The sequence below is a fragment of the Equus quagga genome, chromosome 16 (assembly GCF_021613505.1).
Source record: "Equus quagga isolate Etosha38 chromosome 16, UCLA_HA_Equagga_1.0, whole genome shotgun sequence".
Classification (NCBI taxonomy): Eukaryota; Metazoa; Chordata; class Mammalia; order Perissodactyla; family Equidae; genus Equus; species Equus quagga.
The window spans coordinates 17,675,094-17,695,495 of record NC_060282.1 but is presented as its reverse complement, the minus strand read 5'-3'; the positions used below and the strand labels follow the sequence as shown (position 1 = coordinate 17,695,495).

Here is a 20,402-nt window from a genome sequence, read left to right as displayed (position 1 = left end):
CCCCCCCCCCCCCCCCCCCCCCCCCCCCCCCCCCCCCCCGCATCCCCATGGGGTATGTATGCACAAGGCAGGATTTATAATGCCAACTAGTAAAACATAAATTAGGGGACTTTTTCTTATACCACCAATATATTAGAGTCTTTTCATTTTCTGAGTTCCTCTGAATTTAAAATGTGATTCCATTTACATCTTTTTTGGACATACATCTGTTGGGTAAAATGAGGTATGCCTGCACTTCTCCATTCCATGGACACGATGTAAATGGTAAAAGAGAAAAGGGTCTGAAATAATTTCCAGTACCCCATGGCAACAATAGCCTCTAAAGTAGCACTTCAATAAGGACAATAAGTATCTTGCTAAATTGCTGACACATGACATCACCAACGGTCTACTCAGTGTTTCTGGACCCATTGGAATAAGCTTGATGGATAATCAATCATTTGTTACTCTTCCCTTGCAAGGCCCTGCTTAATACCATTTATCGAGTTTCCTAATATCTTTAGCTTTCTCCTTTTCTTTCAGGAAAACAGGATATTTTTAGGTTTCAGAGATTACTGCAGAAATGTCCTCTCCTGGAGGTACTTTCTTAATCAAGTCAAAGGTGAATGTTTGGGGCCAGGTTTATGTCATGCATGAGTCTGTGTTTGTCTGCTTGCACGACAATAGAGGTATAACGCCACCACCCAGTCAGTTATCTGCTCCAAAGTCAGCAGGAAATGAGGGGCAGAGCCACAGGAGAGCAGAACGCCGAGTCCTTAAAGCTAATTTAAGAAACTGAAAAGTTGAGGAGAAAGAAAAAGATGGAAGGTCACTTGAGTGGTCCACAATGTACCAAAGCCGAGAACAGCTTTAGAAAGCAAAGTGAGGACATTTTGTGAGTAAAAATACCACACGAAGGCTTATTTTTAAAGAAAACACACACAGGCACCATCAACAAAAACCTACAGCCTAAATTCCACACATGAGGAACCATAAAATGAAGCTGTCTTATTCTCAATCACACATTTAAGGTTTTAGCAGAAAATTGTCAGCGCCTGGGCCATACATTCTGACCATTTCTTAGAAACTTTAAATATTTATATTTCACCTTATTCTTTTCTAATTGAAAACATGCCTCAAAGGAATTTGAGCACTTGCTTTCTTCACAGAAAGGACAATAACGTGCTTTAAGCCCAAATGACTCATTTCCAAAGCTAGTTTAAGAAGAATTTGACATAATTGATGATGCTCTCCCACTGTAGAATGTAGAAAAGCTTTAACCAAAGAGAAACCCTGCACTTTTCACTTGGTTATTAGGTTTTGGACTCTAGAAATAGGGCATGGAAGGAAAGGCTATGGGGTTTATTTGTGTTGCCTCCGTATATGTTTTTTCTTAAGCAATAGTACCTTCACTTACAGGCTATTTTGAGAGTTCAATTATGTCCATTTCAAGGAAATGGAAAGCCAATGGAAAATTACAACTGAAATTTTTAACAAGAGAAGCCACCCTCATTTCGGAATCGTGACATCTAATTTTTTTTTTAAGCGATACCATTTAAAGAGGCTGCTTTCTTCATTAAATTCAGTAGTAGCCAGTAAATTCCTATTTTGTAGTCAGTTCTTACTAATCTTGATTTTTTTTTTTTTTTGAGGAAGATTAGCCCTGAGCTAACATCTACCACCAATCCTCCTCTTTTTTGCTGAGGAAGACTGGCCCTGTGCTAACATCCGTGCCCATCTTCTTCTACTTTATATGTGGTATGCCTGCCACAGCATGGCTTGACAAGCCATACATAGGTCTGTACCCGGGATCCAAATTGGTGAATCCTGGTCCACCAAAGAGGAACGTGTGAACTTAACCACTGTGCCACTGGGCTGGCCCCTTACTAATCTTGATTTTTATAGGCACAGGCCTAGAATAAGAAAAAGACCTCTCCCAGCCCTGTACATATGATCATCACACACACACCAAGATACTTAAAGACAACTTTAGAAAAGGTGGAAAGATTTCAAAATACGACCATTTTGGCAGCAGAGCTAAAGGGAGGGAAGGAAAAAAACCGTAAAGTCCTATTTCTCATTTCATTTGCAGTAACAGGCAGTTTAAGAAAGCTGTGGCCTGCCCCAAAGGGCTTAGTTGTACATTAAGGCCAACAAGATTTCTATACTAATTTGCTCCAACACATACCCATAGTGTCAAACTCACGTGGCTAGGACTGGAATTGTTCTGGTAAAACAAACAGCCTAGTGTATAAAGCTCTTAGAACAGTGCCTTGCACACAGTAAGCACTCATAAAATCTTAACTATTATTTTTATTTTCTTATGCACGACTCATCCAGGGCACCAAGGTGAACTTCCTGGTTCAGCCTTGGCTATATTGGAAAGCAACACTGGGGCCTTCAACTGCAGGACCCTAGGCTTGCAGAAGAAGGGCCGAGGCTCAGAGAGCTGAGGTCACTCATCGTAGGGTGGGCTGGGGCCAGAAGAGGGCTTGTGGGTGAGTAGGGCTGTGTGAGGTGCCTCAACCACACTTCCTCGAAGCATTCTTGGATCACCCCAATTCACATGGAGCTCTTTCCTTGAATTTTTAATCGGCCCCACCAAATTGAACACTTGCCATTCCTCTTTTCTATCTTACGTAGTTTCAACTTTCTAACAAGGGGCCCTGCTTTAAGCTTATCTGAAACCCTCCCATGATCTCAGTTTGGGACACTTAGCTGTAATGGGCTTTGTAACATTCTGCTGCTGGAAGAGGACAGGGGCCCTGAGCCACAGTGAGAATGGCCAGCAGAGTCCAGAGAAGGGGTGCTGTGTAGACAAGCCGGGGTCAACACTTGACACCACCGCCAGGTTGGGACACACCAGCTCTTGTTCAGGCAGCCCACAGAATGGTACGTGGAGTTAGAGATGCGTACCATGCCTCTCGGGCCTCTCCCTTACGTCCCGCCCCTTTTGCAAGGCCTGCCTTTTGTTTTCTCCTAACAGGAGAGACATTCAGTTTCACCTGTGTAGGCAGGCGCTCAGCCCAAACCTGACATCACAGAGAAACATCACCAGACGGAAAACAGTAGGGATATTTGAGACTATGAACTCAGGTCTCAGAAGGCTAACTGCTTTTAAAAAGTTGGCAGACTTCTCATGCTAAGTAGGGAAGGGATTGTTTACAATTGCTGGAGAAAAACAAACACTGCAAGCAAACAGCCAGCTGCTTTGCTAGGAGATACCAAAGGATTCCCGAACGCTGACTCACCAAACAGCCACAGGTGGTCACTAGACTGATCACCATTTGTGATAATGATGGGAGAGTGACAGCTCTAGCTCAGAAGGCATGAAATGGGGGGAAAGAAGGCTCAAGAAGGGGACCAAGGGGCAGGCAACCACCTCATCCCAACCTAGGTTCAACTTTTGCTGTAAGTTAAAACCATCTTCAGTTCTCCCGGACTGTGGAGAGAGAGGCACCACTATTTACTTCTAAAGGGGACCGATACCAGCTTATCCCCCGGAGCAGGTACACTGTGAATATTGCCTCGGACCAGAGACGCTGTATTTTGAATCCTCTACTGCTGAACCCAATGGTCTGCTTGCCACTGAGGAGCATCCCACAGTTACATCTGCGTGAGCCACTGGGACACCGCTCAGCAGACCATTGCTGCACCTCCCGAGAAAGAACCTGAACTGTTAGAAATGAAGTACCAAAACATTATATCATCATTCCTCAGGAACAAGGAGGAAGCTTCTAGTCTAGGGAGAATAATTTAGGCATAACTGGTCACTTGAGTCCCTAAAAGATGAGTCTAGTGACAGTAGTTGGTCTTTTTATTTTTCTGTAAGTAAATTACCTGATAATAAACAGGATGTCTATAGTGTTTCCCAAACTCCCCAAGGACTGCCTTCAAGTAACTTTAACATAAAGGTCAATATATTCTTCTCTCTCCTGACAGACCCCCTAGATTAAATACTTTGCTTTTTTTTTTTTTCCATTGGAAGACAAAAGGAGTTTGATGCTTTACAAATCACAAACAGATGGGGGGGGGGCCTCTGGAAGTCAAGCTGTCAAAATAACCATGTTTTCTTGATAGTTGTCTTAAAATTGAGTGCCAAGGGCTCAGCCAAACAACCACTGGTAAATCTCAGTAAGTGGGAACCTGGCCCGGTTACAAAACTCTCTATTAAAGTAAAATTAAGGGCTCGGGGCCCAGTGGTTTTAACCAAAGCCCACAGGAAAAGGCACCCAAGGGTGACCAGGCTGCACCCACTTTCGTTGCTCTCCTCACCGGGGCCAAATAGGCAGGGATCTGGAAAGTCAACTGTCGAGATCCAGGACTGACAGATTCCAGACCTCCGAACTTATTAGCTGGGGCTTCTGTGTTATTAATGAAATAGAGCACGAGGCTCAGCACACCTGTCATTTTCCACCAGGTTAACAGAGCTCAGGTGGTACCTCGAGGCCAGCGGCTCACCCCAGCCAGGTGGGCTTTCTGCAGTTGATAGGCATCACTTGAAACAGGGGTGCACTCGGTATAGAAAGACAACTGCCCCAAAGGGCCACTGAGGAAACAGGTGCAAATGCTTTCTGCTCCCGCAAAGCAGAAGGCTTGTGGATTTCATCCCCCGCCCGCCTCCCCTCCCTCCTCCGCAGCTCTGCAGCCCCTAGTCTTCACCGACGCTCCGCCAGCGCTGGTGCCCCAGCGACCATCTGGCCGCCCCTTCCTGGTTACTCATCCTCCCTGCCCACTCTGTGGTCGCCTGTGCGTGGGAAGGGTCTGGAGGTGCTCCGGTCGGGACCCGTGTCCAACCGCGTCACCCGATTTCTGCCCACAGCGCTTGGGCGCTCAGAGCCCCGCCACCCCAGCGGTGAAGGGCGCGCAGTCCACTTGCTCGCACCCCCTCACTTGCGAACCGTGCGACTCCGGTGCCCTTAAGACAGGGTCCCCTGAAATTGTATGCTTAAGTTTGAACGTTTGGGCACAAGATCTGCGTTTGTCGTCGGATTCTGAGAGACCCGAGGTTCTGTTAGGAGTCGTGCCCACTTGGAGACGCTGACCTTGAACAATAAGAGAAACGAAATTTCCCAGATCCCGTGCTCTGGCGACCTCTGCAGAAACCCGATCAACTTACCCCCATCCCCCTGGCCAGGGGCTGCCTCCTCACCCTGTTCCAGCCCTGCCTGCCCCCCCATGCACCCGCCCCGCGCCCCCAAACCAGCCTGAGTCTGTTTGGCGTAGCTGGAAGTTGGTGGCGGACCCCCTCACCTGCTGAGGTCGCTCACGAAGCTGCCGCTCTTCTCATCCAGGAAGCGCTTCCAGCCATCGGCCGTTTTCACCCAGCTCTGCCCGGGGGACCGCCAGTCCTGCCCGAGGAATGGCATGGCACCGCGAGCGGACGCGACCGATTGATGGACTGGACTGGCCCGGCGGCCTCGGGGACGCGCCGCCCTAGGCGGATGCTCCCGATGCTGGGGCGGGCGAGGGGGCCGGCTGCGGGTTCGGGGGTGCGGAGCGGGGTACCTGCGCTCGCAGAGGGCGCTTGGGAGGGTCGCCCGGCGCGCGAGGACGGCTGGAGCGCTGCGCCGCGGTCCGGGCTGCAGTATTTATCCCGGGCCGCTGGCCGCGGCTCTTTGTTGCCGGAAGAACCTCCTGCTCTTAGCCCGCCCCCCCGGCCGGAGGCCACGTGGCTTTGTTTATGGGCCCGGCCTGGTTTCCGAGGCGCCCGCGCTCCCGCTCCTCTAGCTGTTGCACAACCGCGCGCCGGGGGAAACCTGAAGCTGGAGCTCCCGCGGCCCCTTAGCCCGGTCCCTCTGCGTGCCCTCCCCGTCCCCGGGGCGCAGCTGCTGCCGCGGGGACAACCAGGCCCGGCGCTCGCGAAGCCGCGCCCCGTCCTCCTGCAACTCCCGGGCTGGCGAGGTGCAGGGAGGAGGAGGCCCGAGCGGCGTCTGGGTCACGGCGGGCCGGGGGTGGGGAGGGGGGACAGCCCCCCTTATCCACCATCGAGCCCCGCAGGCAGAGCAGCCCCTGGGAGTGGGAGCAGGGGCCGGGCACAGCGCGGCCCGGAGCAGGGTACCGCGCGCAGCCTCGTGACCTCTTACTGCCTACACCCCGCTGTAGGGCGGAGTTAGGGAACCCCGCGAGGCCGGGGTGGGGAGGAGGGACAGACCCCGGCCCCCTGCCCCTAAACTGTTAACGAGACCGCTGTCAGGCCTGTGTCCCTGGGAGGCGAAGGAAGAAGAAGGAGGCCGGGCGGCATCTGGTCCCCGCTGGGTGAGAGTGGAGAGCAAGGATAGCCTCCTCCCTCCCCCTCCCCAGCGCCCTAAGCGAGCAGCGCAGTGGTCCTCGGTTCTGGTCTGGCACGGCGCCGCCAGGGAGCCGTTAGGGATGTCCTAGCCCCTCTCACTGTCTCACCATCCGCACCTCGATCTGGGGTGTGGGGGGCTGGGTTTTGGTTTTGAGGAACCGCTGTACCCTTCTTCCCTTCGCGCTGTTCGGCATCCTCTGGGCTATTAAGTCAGGCTGTCAGGCCAGTTTTGTTTTAGTTTCGGTGAGCATTAAGGGAGAGAGGGCTAGAATGTCCCTCTGCCCGCCTGATGGGGACTCAAGGCGGGAGGTGAATGCCCACCGTGCGCAGACATGCCCCAGCGCCCGAGCCTGAGGCCCTCACACTTTAGTTTATTAATCTGATCCTCATAACCGCGGGCGGGCGGCCAACGGGGAGCTATCTATGGCTTTCCAGACAAGGGCATTGAGGGCCCCGGAGAAGGGTTAAGCCAGTGACTTACCCTGGGTCACAAGGCTAGTTTCTTCACAACTCTTAGTACAATCTGAAATAACCTGGTTTGCTTTTACTTTTTTTTTTTTTGGCAACAATCTATCCCTCTCTGTAGAATTTGAACTCCATCATGAGAGCTGGTCCCTCTTGTTCCAGGGGCGTCCCAGCACCTTGCCAGGCCGGGAGGGCACCTTCAATAACTATTTGTTTTATGAAGACGTGCACCGATGTGGGAGACTGCTGGCCTCAGGGTAGCTTCTTGCCCTCATGACTTCTAGTTGTCATGATTCACAGTCTGATCCATTTGACCATTAGATTGCACAGAGCAGTTACAGCAGAGTAAAAATTCCATGCTCAAGAATTAGCCTCAAATTTGATTTGTCCATATTTCTTCCTCTGCAGCCATCAATAGCTTCCATTCCACGGACTCTCTGGAATCTTTAAGGCTCAGAGTAGGCAGAGGGTACATGTTGGAGGAGGAAGGAGATGTTTTTAATAAATTCTGTTTTCAAGTAGCCAGAGTTTTCTGATTCAGGGTTCCCACCATAAATAATTTATTAGTGTAGGAATAGTAAAAATCACTTGTAAAAACACTACAGAAGGTCCTAAACAAATGACAAACAATATGGTCATGCTAACAGATGAGACAATATTGCGCCTGGCCTTTGTGGGAGAGAATTGATATCTGCAAGGAGCATAATTAAGAGCTGTGATTATTAAAGATGCATGCTAGTTGTGTGTCAGTAAGCTACATCTCTGTAAAACCCACAGAAGACAGAAGATTTGAGTTCTAATTCTGCTAGAGCAACGTGCCTCCTGTCCGAGCTGGGTGAATGACTTAAATTCTGGAGACTCAATTTTCTCAGCTGTCAAGCAAAAATAGAGCCTATAGTGCCTACCTTTCAGGATTGTTTAGAAAGCATGGTGAAATTATTTGTACCAGTTCTTTCCTCTGCTTCAGTAGCGTTATGCACCCACATGGCCCGTGGCCTCTTACTGTGTGCTTCCCTGATTCTTGACATTGGGCTTGGTGATGTGACTTGCTTTGGCCAATGGAATGCTAGCGGATGTGATGTGAACAGAGGAATGATGTGCTTGTCTGGTTGGGCTTCTCCTCTTGTGTTTCTACCGAGGCTGTGGCAAGAGCATACTTTGGGTAGCCACTGTTCCTCAAGGCTTAGTCCCAGGATAGGACACATGGAACAGACACCCCAGTTGCCCCCACAGATCTGTTAGCAAGAAATAAATGTTCCTTATTGAATGCCATTCAGATTATTGTGGTCTTTTATTACACAGCATTATTGTGTCAATAGCTGACTATTGCAAAGGGTTGAGTGGCTGAAAGATTGTGAAAGTTTTTTTTTTTGACTTCTAAAATTCAAGCACAAGGAGGAAATCACTTTTTTTTTTTGGTCCTTTTTGGCTAAGAACTAATCTCAGGAAGACTCAGTGTCTGTCTTTAGTCCTTTAGCTCTATCCTCCTCAAACAAAACAAAACAAAACAACTGGTGGCTGTCATCTTAACCCACGCTTCTTCTGAAATATGAGTGAGTGCTTTTGATTTCTCATACCATTAAAAATCTAATTTGACACTTCTTCAAACACATGATTTCTACTAGGAAGCCTTGTAATGCTGAGCCCCTCAAGATGAAGAATGTGCTAGGCCACATCTGGAACAGTTACCTTTGCATCAGATGTTGATGTGACTTTGCAAAGACTCTGTGATTGGAAACTTACATGATTGAGCATTCGAGAATCACGAAGGCAAAGCGTCAGTGTCACTGCTTCAAACTGAAAATATAGAGGCCAAAGGATACTTTGAGAATTTCACAAGGTATGGCCTGGGGAGGACCAGTGTGGCCTGATGGTTTGAGCAGTGCACGTAACGTGAGTACCATGACTTTGAGTTCCATTGTGTGGACACTGAGCCCCTGCCTCCCCTGTTCAGCTTTGTGCAATAGATTGCCCAGATTGCATGCTGGGTATTTGATTTTTTAAATGTGTGCTTCTCCCCTGTGGGGCTGTGTCTTAGTGGGTTAGTCCCTATCGTGGTGCTTGGTACGTGACAGGCAATGAAGAAATAACTCAGTAAATGTCGTTGAACTGCCCTGCATGCTGTTATTCCCATGTCTTCATCTATTGGCATTACTTCTAAGAACATAGCAGGGTAGAGAGGAGGAGAGGTTGGCAGCCCATGATACCCTGCATAGCTAAATTCTCCGAGAGGGGTGCCTTATCAGTTGGTGAGGCAGGTAGAGAAGGTAGTCAAAAGGTGGCATCTTAGAAAAAAATGTTTTAATGTGCTTGTTCCCCTCATGGCAGATGCCAGCCATGCTGAAGATTCTGTGCCAAGAACTTTGCAAACGTTATCCTGGTTAATACTCCTCACAAAAGCCTGTGAGCTAGGAATTGTTATTCCCTGTTTTACAGATGAGGAAGCTAAGGCTCAGAAAAGTTAAATAGTCTGTCTAAGATCACCCAGCTAATAAGTGGTGGGAACCAAGCTGGTACCCAGGTCTATCTTCAACCCCAATTGGAGCCAGATTGACTGGGTTCGAATCATAGTTGGCCACTTAAATAGCTGTGGACCTCGGGCAAGCTTAACCTGTCTGTGCCACACTTTCCTCATTTGTGAAATGAGGATAATGACAGTACCTACCTCAAAGGTGTTGTGAGGATTTATTGAGATAACATCAGTGCCAAGCCAATGGTAGTTTTTATCATCATCATTACGCAAAGTTTGCTTGTCCATCTTTTACTTGCTTAAGTCCATGTCTGTCTTTCCCACCAAATTTTAAGTTTTGAGGGCATGGAGCATAGCTCCCTCAGCTAATTTCCAGATATGGAAAAGCATGTCTATTGAAGCAAATTGTACGATGAAATGATAGCTTGCATATTATTAGTTACTATTTATTGCACTTGAACTAAGGAAATGGGCCTTATTCTGTTCAGAAGATTAGATTTTCAAAGGTAAATTCAGCATAATTTTAGCCTGATCGGTGCCTCTTAAGCCTGTTTATAGAAATTGTTTGTAGAAAGAACTGATAAATTTGATAAATATGAAGTGCTCTTTGCTTCTAACGTAAAATAACATTAGTTTATAGCTTTGGCCGAGGGACTGACAACCTCTCACTGAAATGCAATGGTATTATGTTTTTTCATAGTTTCTCTTTCTGAAAGGGTATATTTTTTTTAAAAAAATGCTTATCAGCAGTAGTTGTAAGTTAAAAATAACTTTAGCTTTTCGGGTGGGGCAGGGGCTGGAATCAACCAAATCTGCTGGCTCACTCTATCTAAATTAGAGTGAATTTTGTGAAGGAAGAGATAAAGGAAGTCAGGATCTTAAATTCAGCCTGTCAGTGTTGTCACAAGGAGTGTATGTTTAATGCCACAACAATTTACATATGACCTTACGCCCTGTCTGTCTAGGGTGAGGCATCCTTGAAACGGTGTGAAATACGTCTGTTAGGTGTTGTTTGAGCAGGAACTCCCAGCTGGGTGTTATTTTTGGGTTTCTGGCTGCCATGAGTCCTGCCAACTAAATTAAAGTTGGTCAGACACATGTCATTGCAAATATTCTCATTACTTTAATGAGAATCATTTGGTATTCCTCAAATGTGGGCCCGGTTCTGTTTTTGAGAGAAGGTCAACGGCATTTTGCTGTAATCCTCCTTCTTTCATAGCCTGATTGTCCGATTTTAATGAAAATTCTTCTTTTAATAAGTAGTAAAAAGGATTTGGAGACAAAACTGCTAACTTTTGTATAATATAGGGAAATGAATGAAACCACAATTTGTACCAATAGCCCAGATTTGTGGTGTCTTTAAAACAACACAGATTTTAAAATGAGGATGTTAAATTTGTTATGGGAAATTTGTGTGTTAAATTTGTTATGGAGGTAAAGCTTTAAAAACTATATTGGTGCTTGAAATTGGTTAAAACCAGCCTATCTATAATCTTTCCAATGGTGTCTTAAGTGGTTGAGTAGAAATTTTAGTCCTGAGACTTCTCATCTGTAAAAATAGCTTGGACTGAAATTCATCTAGACACTGTGTCTTTATCACTAGTGTTCAGATAGCTTTGCAAGGTGGGTATTTTTATCGCCATTTTACAAATGAATGGACGGAGGCTCAGGTATATGAACCGCTTATTCAAAAGTCTGTTTACAAATAAAAGCAGGCTCTTTGAGGTTACCTAATCCAATTGCTTCCTTTTACCCACCAAAAGGCTAAGGCCCAAACAAGAGAGGTTCACTCGAACACACAGCTAGTTAGTAGGAGTCCTGGGAATTGGGTACCATGAGACCAAACCAGTAGGGTTAGAATATTCTGTTAACCTTGCTGTACTGACCGATGCGCCTGAGAAGTGTAAATTTCAAAGTAAAATTCAAATCCTGTGATTTACACATTCCAGTGATCAGATTTTATCAGGATTTCTCATCAATGAGTTTGCTCCAAAGGGTATGAGAAAAACAGTTTGAAGCCCTAAAGAGGCTACTCTTCAGAGTCAACCAGGATTCTAGAGAAACAGCAGATCTGAAAAATCAGGTGCCTGGTACGTCCTTACCTGACCATCAGGTTGAATGCAGATCTGCTGCTTGTGATATTTTGACAAATTATCGTCGTCGCTGCGTGTTTTGACTCGTCAACCCTAGTGATTGGAGAAGTGGTTTGTGAGTCATGTTAAGTGTGTTTCCTCCTGAGTCAGTTACTGATTTGTCAAATCCGGAGAAGTCACGTAACCTGTTTGGTGTTCAGTTTTCACGTTTATATACACACGTGCTATAGAGCTGGTTGTATGACATCACTGGTTGAATAGTGATCATTAACAACAATTACAAATTTACATTGGGAAATCGAAAAACACAATCCTGTCCTGTCCTTTTTCTTGGGTTGTTTGTGTATCTCTGCCTGTCTTACCCATCATTTCTCCATAGAAAGCAGAAGTCTACACGTGTATACATACTTACTAAGTATGCCTGATGCCTGGCACATATGAGGTCTCAGTATGTGGAATTGAATTTCTAAGTTGTAGCCTAGAAATTGTGGTCCTTGAACTAAAAACCATTTTACTGTTTGTCTCAGACGATTCAATGAAAATAAAAATAAACCAAGACATAATTTCTTTTAAACAACAGTACATTCATTTCAGGAAGAAGAAAGTAATTTAGAAAGAAGTACAGAATGTTCATCTTCTTTCCCATTCTGACTACAGCTTGAGAAATTCAGTCCCTTAAGGGACGTACTATTTTCAACCAGGGTTTACTGTTGATAGTGACTTAAGAAATAATTTAGTTTTTTAAACATCTGCTTTGCTAAAAATGGTATTCCGTAAAAACCTTTGCTCGATATCTTCAAATTGTGCATTTATTGAAAAGATGGTGCATAAATTAGATTTTTTCCTCCTCTGTCAACTAAGCAAAAGGAGTGGTTATCTTTAGTTCTGTTTTTGAGCATTTTACAGGCTGTAAGGTTATTTTTGAATATCATTCATTCATTGTCTCAACAGGAATATGTCACGCCCTTGCTAAGCTCCTGCTATTATTCTAAAGCAGCATAGGGAACATGAAGACAGACATTTACCCTCAGGGAGTGTAGAGGCCATAGGGAGAGAGAGACACACAAATACATGTTCTTAAAACTATGTGCCTGTGGGGTGATAGACATTAGCACACGGTTTGTCAGGACATCCACGAGGACAGAGCACCTAACCCAACCTGGAATAATCAGGCCAGGCTTCCTGGAGTTGCTCTTGAGCTGGGTCTTACAGGATGAATAGGAACTGATGAAGCAAATGGAAATAAAAATGGGAGTGGGTTGGGCATCCAGATGGAGGAGACAGCAGGAACAATGACAAGAGGAGGGGAACAGCATGGGGTGCTGTGAAGGACAGAATGTGAGGCAGAGAGTGAGGAGAGCTGGGGAAGGAAGAGGGGCAGGGGCAGATGGCAGAGGGTTCCGTGAGGATTGGTAGAAAGCTTGGGCTTTATCTGAAGTGGTGGGAGCCGCTGAAGAGCTGTAAGGGGGGGAATGATGTGGGTAGATTGTACTGTAGGTAGGTATCTCTTGGGGGGTGGAGGGATGGATGGAAGTACACTATGGAGACAGGAGACAAGTGAGGAGGATGTGGCTGTTTCCAGGCAGCAGCTGATGAGCACCAGGGCCAGGAGAGCAGTAGCTGGGGCGGTGAGGAGGGGATGGATTTGAGACAGGCGGAGGAGGCAAATGCTGCAGGCCTTGGTGATTGACTGCATGCAAGGGATGAAGGTAGGGAAGTGCCAAGGAGGGCTTGAGATTCTAGTTTAGTTAAAAGAAGAATGAATGTTTGGATGGGAGGCTGAGGACTAGAGTCTCATTGTTCTGAATGAAACCTCACTTTCGCTGGTTTTAGGGCCAAGAACAGAACCACCTCTGTGTTCCCTCTGCCCTGGGGGAGGTTGCCTGGAAGGACTTCTTCCTAACTGCCCAGGCCTGCCCAGAGAAGAGGCAGGAACTCCATTTGGAACAGGGGATCTTCTCTTTTTGCCCTCACCTGTTTGATCCGCCGTGAATAAGATGGATTCTCTCTGCCTGTGGTTACAGTGCATGATCTGGTACCATGAAATGAAATGGTCCATTTTCACATGCCTTAAAAAATGTTATAAATATATGTAGTTCTATTTCTCACTACAAATAACTTATAACAAACTTTAAGTATATAAGCAAATAATGAAATTGCCTAAAACCAACAAGTGAATGGGTGTGCTAAAAATTTGTTTTATATCTGTCTTTTTTACCATCCACTTAGTACCACCTGCTAGACCCCTTTAGGGGGATGCCTCACTGTGTCTTTGTGGGAGGTAGTGCTTACTTCCAAATATAGGACCTAAAGGGACTAGATCTTCTTGCCCCCTGCTGTGGTCCAGCCAGGGGCAGTCATGTGACTGATCACACCCTCTTCTGGGAGACTGACGGAAGGAGGTTGGTGGTTCCTCGTTGGAGGGCATTCCTGGCCAGCGTAGTCGGAGGGGTGCTGACTCCAGGTGGTCTCTGCAGCAGCAGCTTTGCCATGGTCCTTCTGCCTGGTCCTCCCGGTTCCTGCTTCAGTTTCCACACCTGTTTCTTCAGCCTCTTGCTGGTGCTATGGACCCTGAGAGTCTTCCAATAAAATTTGTGTGCTTAGGAGAACCAGGGTTGATTTCTGCTGCTTGCAAACGATAATCATGACAATGTGGAACTTCCATGTAGGAGAGTTCTTCAGAGACTGGGTCACTCACAGACACACAGTCTCTTCTCCATCCATCCTTCCTGGAAGCCCCTGCAGTCTCATGTGCTTATGTGTGCTCTCGGGCCAAGGGCTGAATTAGACCAGAGAGAATGATTTGTGAGTATTAGGACTTACTGAAAGAAATAATCTGCTGAGAAAACTGGACTCAAGCCCAGACAGGGGATTTTGACTTGCACAAAACTGGCAGATTTAGAAATATCAAGACAGAGAAGAATGTTGAGCTGTCCATGTATGAAAGGAAAAGATGAGGAATTGAAAAGCTTAGAGCTGTAGATTTTTCTTATAAATCCATGGCTTGAGCATCATCAGGGCAGCAAGGGTGAGTCCAGAGAAAGTTCAACTGGTGACATTTTATAGATTTCCCTAAGGTACACGTTTTGTTATAAACAGGTTCTAAAATTGATGCTTTGGATGTGGAATTTAGCTTGAAGGCAGCAGGAGGGGAGGAACATTTATTGGATATCTATTGTGTGTCTGACTTTTATCTACCTTGGTTTATTTAATTCACCCCCGAACCCTACAAGGTAGGTATAGCATCCCTATGTTATTCATGAGGAAACTGCACAGTTAGAATCACACAGCTCACTGTGGCAGAGCTAGGATCTGAATCCAGGACTTTTGACTCCAAAGCTTGTGCTTTTCCTATGACATCATTTTTTTTTTGGTCTCCTGAAGGTTACTTGAAGCCAGCGGGGAGAATCCGGACAGAGAGAGTGGACTGCCAGACCTTAGGGAGAGAATTCTTCTTCCATGGAGATGAGAATCGGGACTGAGGACAGAGCTGGCTGGTTTTGAACATGACTGCCATTGTGTGGCCTGGAGGGACCTCGAGTGTCTTGTATCCCACACAATTCCACCTCTGATAACCAAGGAACTCACTTTACAGCAAAAGAAGTATAGTGCTGGGCTCTTGCTGACAAAATTAGCTGATATTACTGTGTAACCCACCACTTGAAGCTTGACGGAACCACAGAATGACCTTCTAAAGACCGCTGGGAAATAACGTCCTAAAAGTTTGGGGCTCCTGTCCTACAGACTGTGGTAAGTATAGTGTTTCCTCAATATCCAGAATATGTGGTTTCAGAACTAAGAGGAGAGGTGGGAGTAGCCCCATCTCATTTTTAGACTATTAGTGTTATTTACACGAACACCTAACAACCTGCTGAGAGCGTTTTGGCTCCTCATCCCTGAAATCTTGGGTGGGTGGGATTCAGAGGTCCTGGTTTCCACCGGGGAGCACAGACATGGTTCTGTTAGAGCTGAAGCGGAAACTGTCCCTGGCCATTTAAGGCTCCTCATGCCACCGAACCAACAAGAAGACAGACGTTTACTGTGTTGATTGGAGTGATTGATCCCCATTATCAAGGGGAATTAGGTTACTCTACCTAATGAAGGCAAGAAAAACCATATCCAGAGTCCAGAAGACTCACTGGGCCTCTCCTTAGCGGTCTCATATACAGTAATAGTGGTTAGTGGAAAAGTGTGACAACCTGGTCAGTACAGGGTCGCTAAGGGCTCTGATTCTATGGGAATGAAAGGTTGACTCATCCTACCAGGTAAACAGAACTCCAGCAATCTGAGGTGCTGAGGGTAGGAGAAGGTGGCATGGGTGGTGGATGAAAGAAGCTGTGACTGTTGATTTCAGTCCCGTGACTAGTGGCTGAGGTGTGCACTGTGACTTTATGCCTGTCTTATCTAATTGACTATAATTTTCTTTTTCTACTAGGCTTTCTGCTACCGCGTGTGAAGGGTGTGTTACAATTTAGGTCTCAAGTGAGAGTGTGACTGTATTGACATCTCCTTACCACGACATGCCAGTTTATGGGACTTTGTGTCTCAGTGATGTTGGGGATGAGAGTCCCTTCATCTCAACGAAGGGCAAGGTGGATGCAAAAGGGGTGGACCATGCAGGTTACTCTCAGCATCCCTCACCTTCCCTTCCCCCAATCCACTCACTGTCCTTCTCTAGGCCCAGGGAGACTGAGCCCTACAGACCACCTCACCCGGGCTCCCTTGCCCTCTGGTTTCTGGTTGGGTTTGGTCAATGGAAGTTACTGGCAAAAGATTAGAGAGTGAGAGGAGCAAAGTCAGAGATTTCTTCCTCTCTCCCTCTTTGCTTCCGCACCACTGGCTTAGCTGTTCCATGACTTTGGTTTCCGCCAGGCAGCTCCTCTGCCCTGATTTCAGCTCTCGTTAGATTCAGCAAAACCATTTTCCTCCTCTTGCTCCTTAAGACCAGGAGTAGCAATGGCTCCCTGCTGTCCATCTCTTGCAGGCTCCCTTAACTCTCTTCACACCTCCGTAACTGATCCCTTCATTAAAACCTCTTCAGTGAAACCATTTGAGCGGAGTTTTGTAAACTGCTAGGCCCTGTGTGATACAAATTGGGAGCTAACTTAATTTTATTGAAGCATAAAATTATCATTTTATTCATTTCATTGAAGCAGTCTTCATTTTCCCAAAGGATATGTAGTAGTGTTTCTTGAAAAAGCGAGTGTTTCTACAATGTTTAAATCAATTAGACCTACAAATGTTTGATTTCCATGCAGCCTTCCAGGAGGACGTCCTGCCAGGAATAATACAAAATAAGAGGAGGGGGCTATTTTAAAAGTCTCTTTTATCTAAGAAAGTTAGGCAAACGTACTTTTCCCCCAGCATTACTTATGGTGAGTTACATCATTTCTATGTCAGAGGTGAGAAAGCTGATTTCTACAGACATGTGGTAGATTGAGCTGTTACACTGCCTTTTTCAATTGGCTGTCATTAAGTTACAATCCTTTGGGATGTGCAGTCACCAAACATTCATTTATTCCTTCTCCAAGCTTTTATCTGGTACTTACAGAGTACCACACAGAGTCCTGCCATTGCTGAAACAGAGATGAATGAAGTGTAGCCCTTGCCCACCAGGCAGCAACTGGGTGCAGTGAGAGCACCACGGGCAAGTTCATGCAAGTCTCTGCTTTTGAGTGTTCCCATAAGTAAAAGTAATCCTACCTTTCATTCATTCATTCAACAAGTGTTTGTTCCTATGTGCCAATGCTAGGCACTGGAGGAATAAGACTGAAGAAAAATGCATAAAAAAGAAAAGGAAACAAAAAAACCTCTCCAAAACACAAAACAAAAGCAAAAACAAAATGAAACAGAAACAAAACCCAAAAAGCAAACAAACAAGCCCAAAAAAAACCCCAGTGCCCAAAATATAGACTCAGATGGTCTCTACAGTCATGACATTTAGAGTCTAGGGACCTACTGCAGAGTTGTGAGAATTAAATGAGATGTTTATGGAGAGCAGGCACATAGTAGATGCTTAATAAATGCTGGAGATTATGATCATCTATTGGGGAGACAGAGCCATTGAAATAAAATGTAATGTGTGCTATATGCGAGCAAAACGGTAGAGGAGCACAGAGGAGGAAGGAACTTATTCTGTTATGGGGAAATCATGGAGGGTTCCATAGAAGAGGTGACATCTGAAGGACAAACCTCACTTCACTGGACAAAGGACAAGGGAGGATGACATTTGGGCAGAGCAAAGCCATGCAGGAGTGAGAGTGCCATGGTGTTTGGGAAAAGGCGTTGACTCAGTTTTGCTGGGGCAGAGGGGGTATGGAAGGAGACAGGAAATGAAGGTGTGGAAGCGAGGCGAGCATCTTCCATAGTGTTCGACCCCTAGAACACTGGATATGTGCTGAAACCAGGATGTGTCCGGCCTTGTGGGCGGGGCGCTCCATCTTCTTGTGCCTTAAACAATTTTAAAGGCTGAAGCAGCATAAGGAGCCCCTAATGCTGGGGAAACCAATGGAGCCAAAGTGCTGGTGAAGTGTGGAAAGTCTGCAAATATTAGTGCGGGACCACCACGTTTACATGACACCCCCTCCTTGGCAGGGTTCTTTCTAGAGAAAACACGCAGATTGTGTGCGACAAAATCAGTTTCCTTCTACAGCATAGTAAAAATATAAGATACAACATGAAGATCAGCACCATAAGCTTCTAAGATTGGTCCACATCAGAAGATGGATGTCAAGGACTGCGTTATTTTTCTTATCTATTTTTCAGAACCAAAGGGAAGGAAGGAGGGCCCACAACCAATTGACAATCCATAAAATAACAGTTATTGAGCACACAGAGTGTACCACGCACAGTGCTGAGTGCTGCTGATTCAAAGATGAATAAAATGAGGTCGGTGGTCTAGGGGGAGCTCACAGCCCAGTGCAGGAGACAGTTGTGTTTACAGACTGAGTGTTGCCCAGTGTCAGGCGAGGCGTGGGGCGCCATATGTTATCCCCTGATCACCGTGAGAGGCAAGTATAATTATCCTCATTCTCAGCTGTGAGAACTAAGGTTCCCAGAAGTTGAATTACTTGCCTGAAGTCTCATAGCTGGGGTATCAGTTAGGGTCCCTGCAGGGAACAGATGGCAGGCTCAGATGGGGTAATTGAGAACAGTTTAGTAAAGGGGCAGTTTACAAGGGTATGGGCAGGGTAAGGATGGTGGGGCACCCTGGGGACAGCAGTGGGAGGAGGATTCCCACCCCTAGGCTTACAGGGGCAAGTGGAGGGACCTGTTACACGAACTGGGAGACAGGAGCGATGACTGTAGGAGAGGGCCACCAGGTAAGAGCTGTGGATACAGCCAAGTCCCAGTGACTTGGGAGAAAGGAGCCACAGGGAATAAATACCCTGACCTCGCTCTCTTCCTGACCTTCAGTTTCCAGCTTGTGCCTCCCATGGATGAACCCAACCAGAAGCTGGAGGGCAAAAGAAGCTGCTGATGCAGCCTCCGGGGGGCACAGAGCAAGGCAGGGAAGGGCAGAGTGTTGGGTCTGGAAAGACAAATGGAAAATACCGAGCCCAGCCGATAAGGGAAAAAGAGGAGGCTTACCTCCCACTTTCTTCTGACCTCCTGTCCCTTGCCTTTCCCACTCTGCCATGTTAAAGCAGCTGCTTTCTGACATATACGTGGCTCACCTTCACAATTTCCTGGAGGATATGAAATGTCAGCAGGATTAAACAGCATGGAATGGTGGGGTGAAGTGCATTGTTTCTGTTTACTCTGACATCCATTGCCCCCCTTCTTTTGACAACAGCACCCCTCCTTGACACTTAACACATGCGCGTTGGGTGGGGCTGCCCCACCTGCAGGCGACAGCATGGGCACAGGGCCCAGGTGAAGCATTTCTCCACAGGATCGGGTTGGAGGCTTGGTGGAACTGACCCTGAAACTTACAGATGTCACCATTTCCTGCGACAAGCACAGAGGGTACTCTCAGCAAAGTGGCCCAGCAGGTTTCAGGCTGGGGGTTGTGCTGGGAGAACCGCTGCTTGAGGGCCCCCCATTTCTTCTTAGGAGATACATTTGGGTTCGTGGTGATGGGATTCTGCCTGTCCAGGGTGAGGTCCTGTTGAAACTCCTGCAAGGTCATTTTCCATGATTGCAAAAAGTGCCTTTGTCGAGATCCTTTATCAAGATCTGACATCTAGGGTCTGGGAACAATTTTTTACCGGGCCACCAGCATCATCTTGTTATATAGTTCCTGTGCTATATATTTTGTTATACAATTATCTATCTACCTATCTATCTATCAATCATCACTCGTCTTATCTATTTATCTTACATATATCTTATATATCTTGTTATATGGTTCCAGGCATCCTGCATAGGCATCAAATTACAGCAATGATATGGTAACCAGTGTGTGGGCTTGGGTGGTCATTTCTCTACAAGGTCTAGAAGGGGCTGAGCACAAGCCTGGTCATCATCTTTAACACAGCGAGGGATTCAGGGCATGTGACCCAAATCAGGCCAATCAGGGCGAATTGCAGGACTCCCGTTGGTGACACTGGGAAAGCTCTTCTCCACAGGAGTTGCTGAGGGTGGGACATACCCCTGCAGCTGTTGGAAGCCATCTTGCCGGCCATCTAGCCGCTGTGAAAGAAGATGGAGAGAATGGAGCTAATACAGAGGATGGCACAGCTGAAGATACAGGTGAGAGTGACCAACTCGTCTCAGACTGCCCTGATTTTAAAACTTAAAGGCCCACCTTCTAGGAAGCCCCTCAGTCCTGGCTGGACCAGGACAGACTCTACCTCAAGTAGAGAGTGAGAGTGAGTCCTGATGACATCATCTGAGCCCCCAGATCCAGCTCTTCCTGTAGACTTTTCACTGGCTTCTGTCCTTTGCAAGGGAATGGGTCCTGACCAAGCCAGAAATGGGCAGCTTAGGGGGCAGGAGCATCAGTGTGGCTTTGACCAAGCCACCAAAGTCTTCCAGAACTCCTTGATTTCGCCATCTTTAAGATGAACGGGTGGATGACTTTTATGTTCTCTTCCAGCCCCATAAAGTCTGAGCATCTGTATCAGTCCAGTCTCGCAACCGCTCCTCTCCCTTTTTAACG

At 46.6% G+C, this 20,402-nt stretch overlaps 2 protein-coding genes across 2 annotated transcripts in view; one reads left to right on the top strand and one right to left on the bottom strand.

Moving 5' to 3' along the window:
- Window positions 1–5,540, bottom strand: part of FBXO32 (F-box protein 32) — a 34,752-nt gene extending 29,212 nt beyond the window's left edge. The window contains exon 1 of the mRNA XM_046642675.1: window positions 5,233–5,540. Within this exon, the coding sequence (XP_046498631.1) occupies window positions 5,233–5,348 (116 nt within the window). The 5' untranslated portion in view covers window positions 5,349–5,540. The remainder of the gene's footprint in view (window positions 1–5,232) is intronic.
- Window positions 5,376–8,408, top strand: LOC124228278 (transcription initiation factor TFIID subunit 4-like). Its single transcript, XM_046642676.1, has 2 exons — window positions 5,376–5,883; window positions 8,362–8,408. Exons 1-2 carry the CDS (start codon window positions 5,376–5,378, stop codon window positions 8,391–8,393), a joined length of 540 nt encoding a protein of 179 aa, XP_046498632.1. The 3' UTR covers window positions 8,394–8,408.
- The last annotated feature ends 11,994 nt before the right edge of the window (window positions 8,409–20,402 follow it).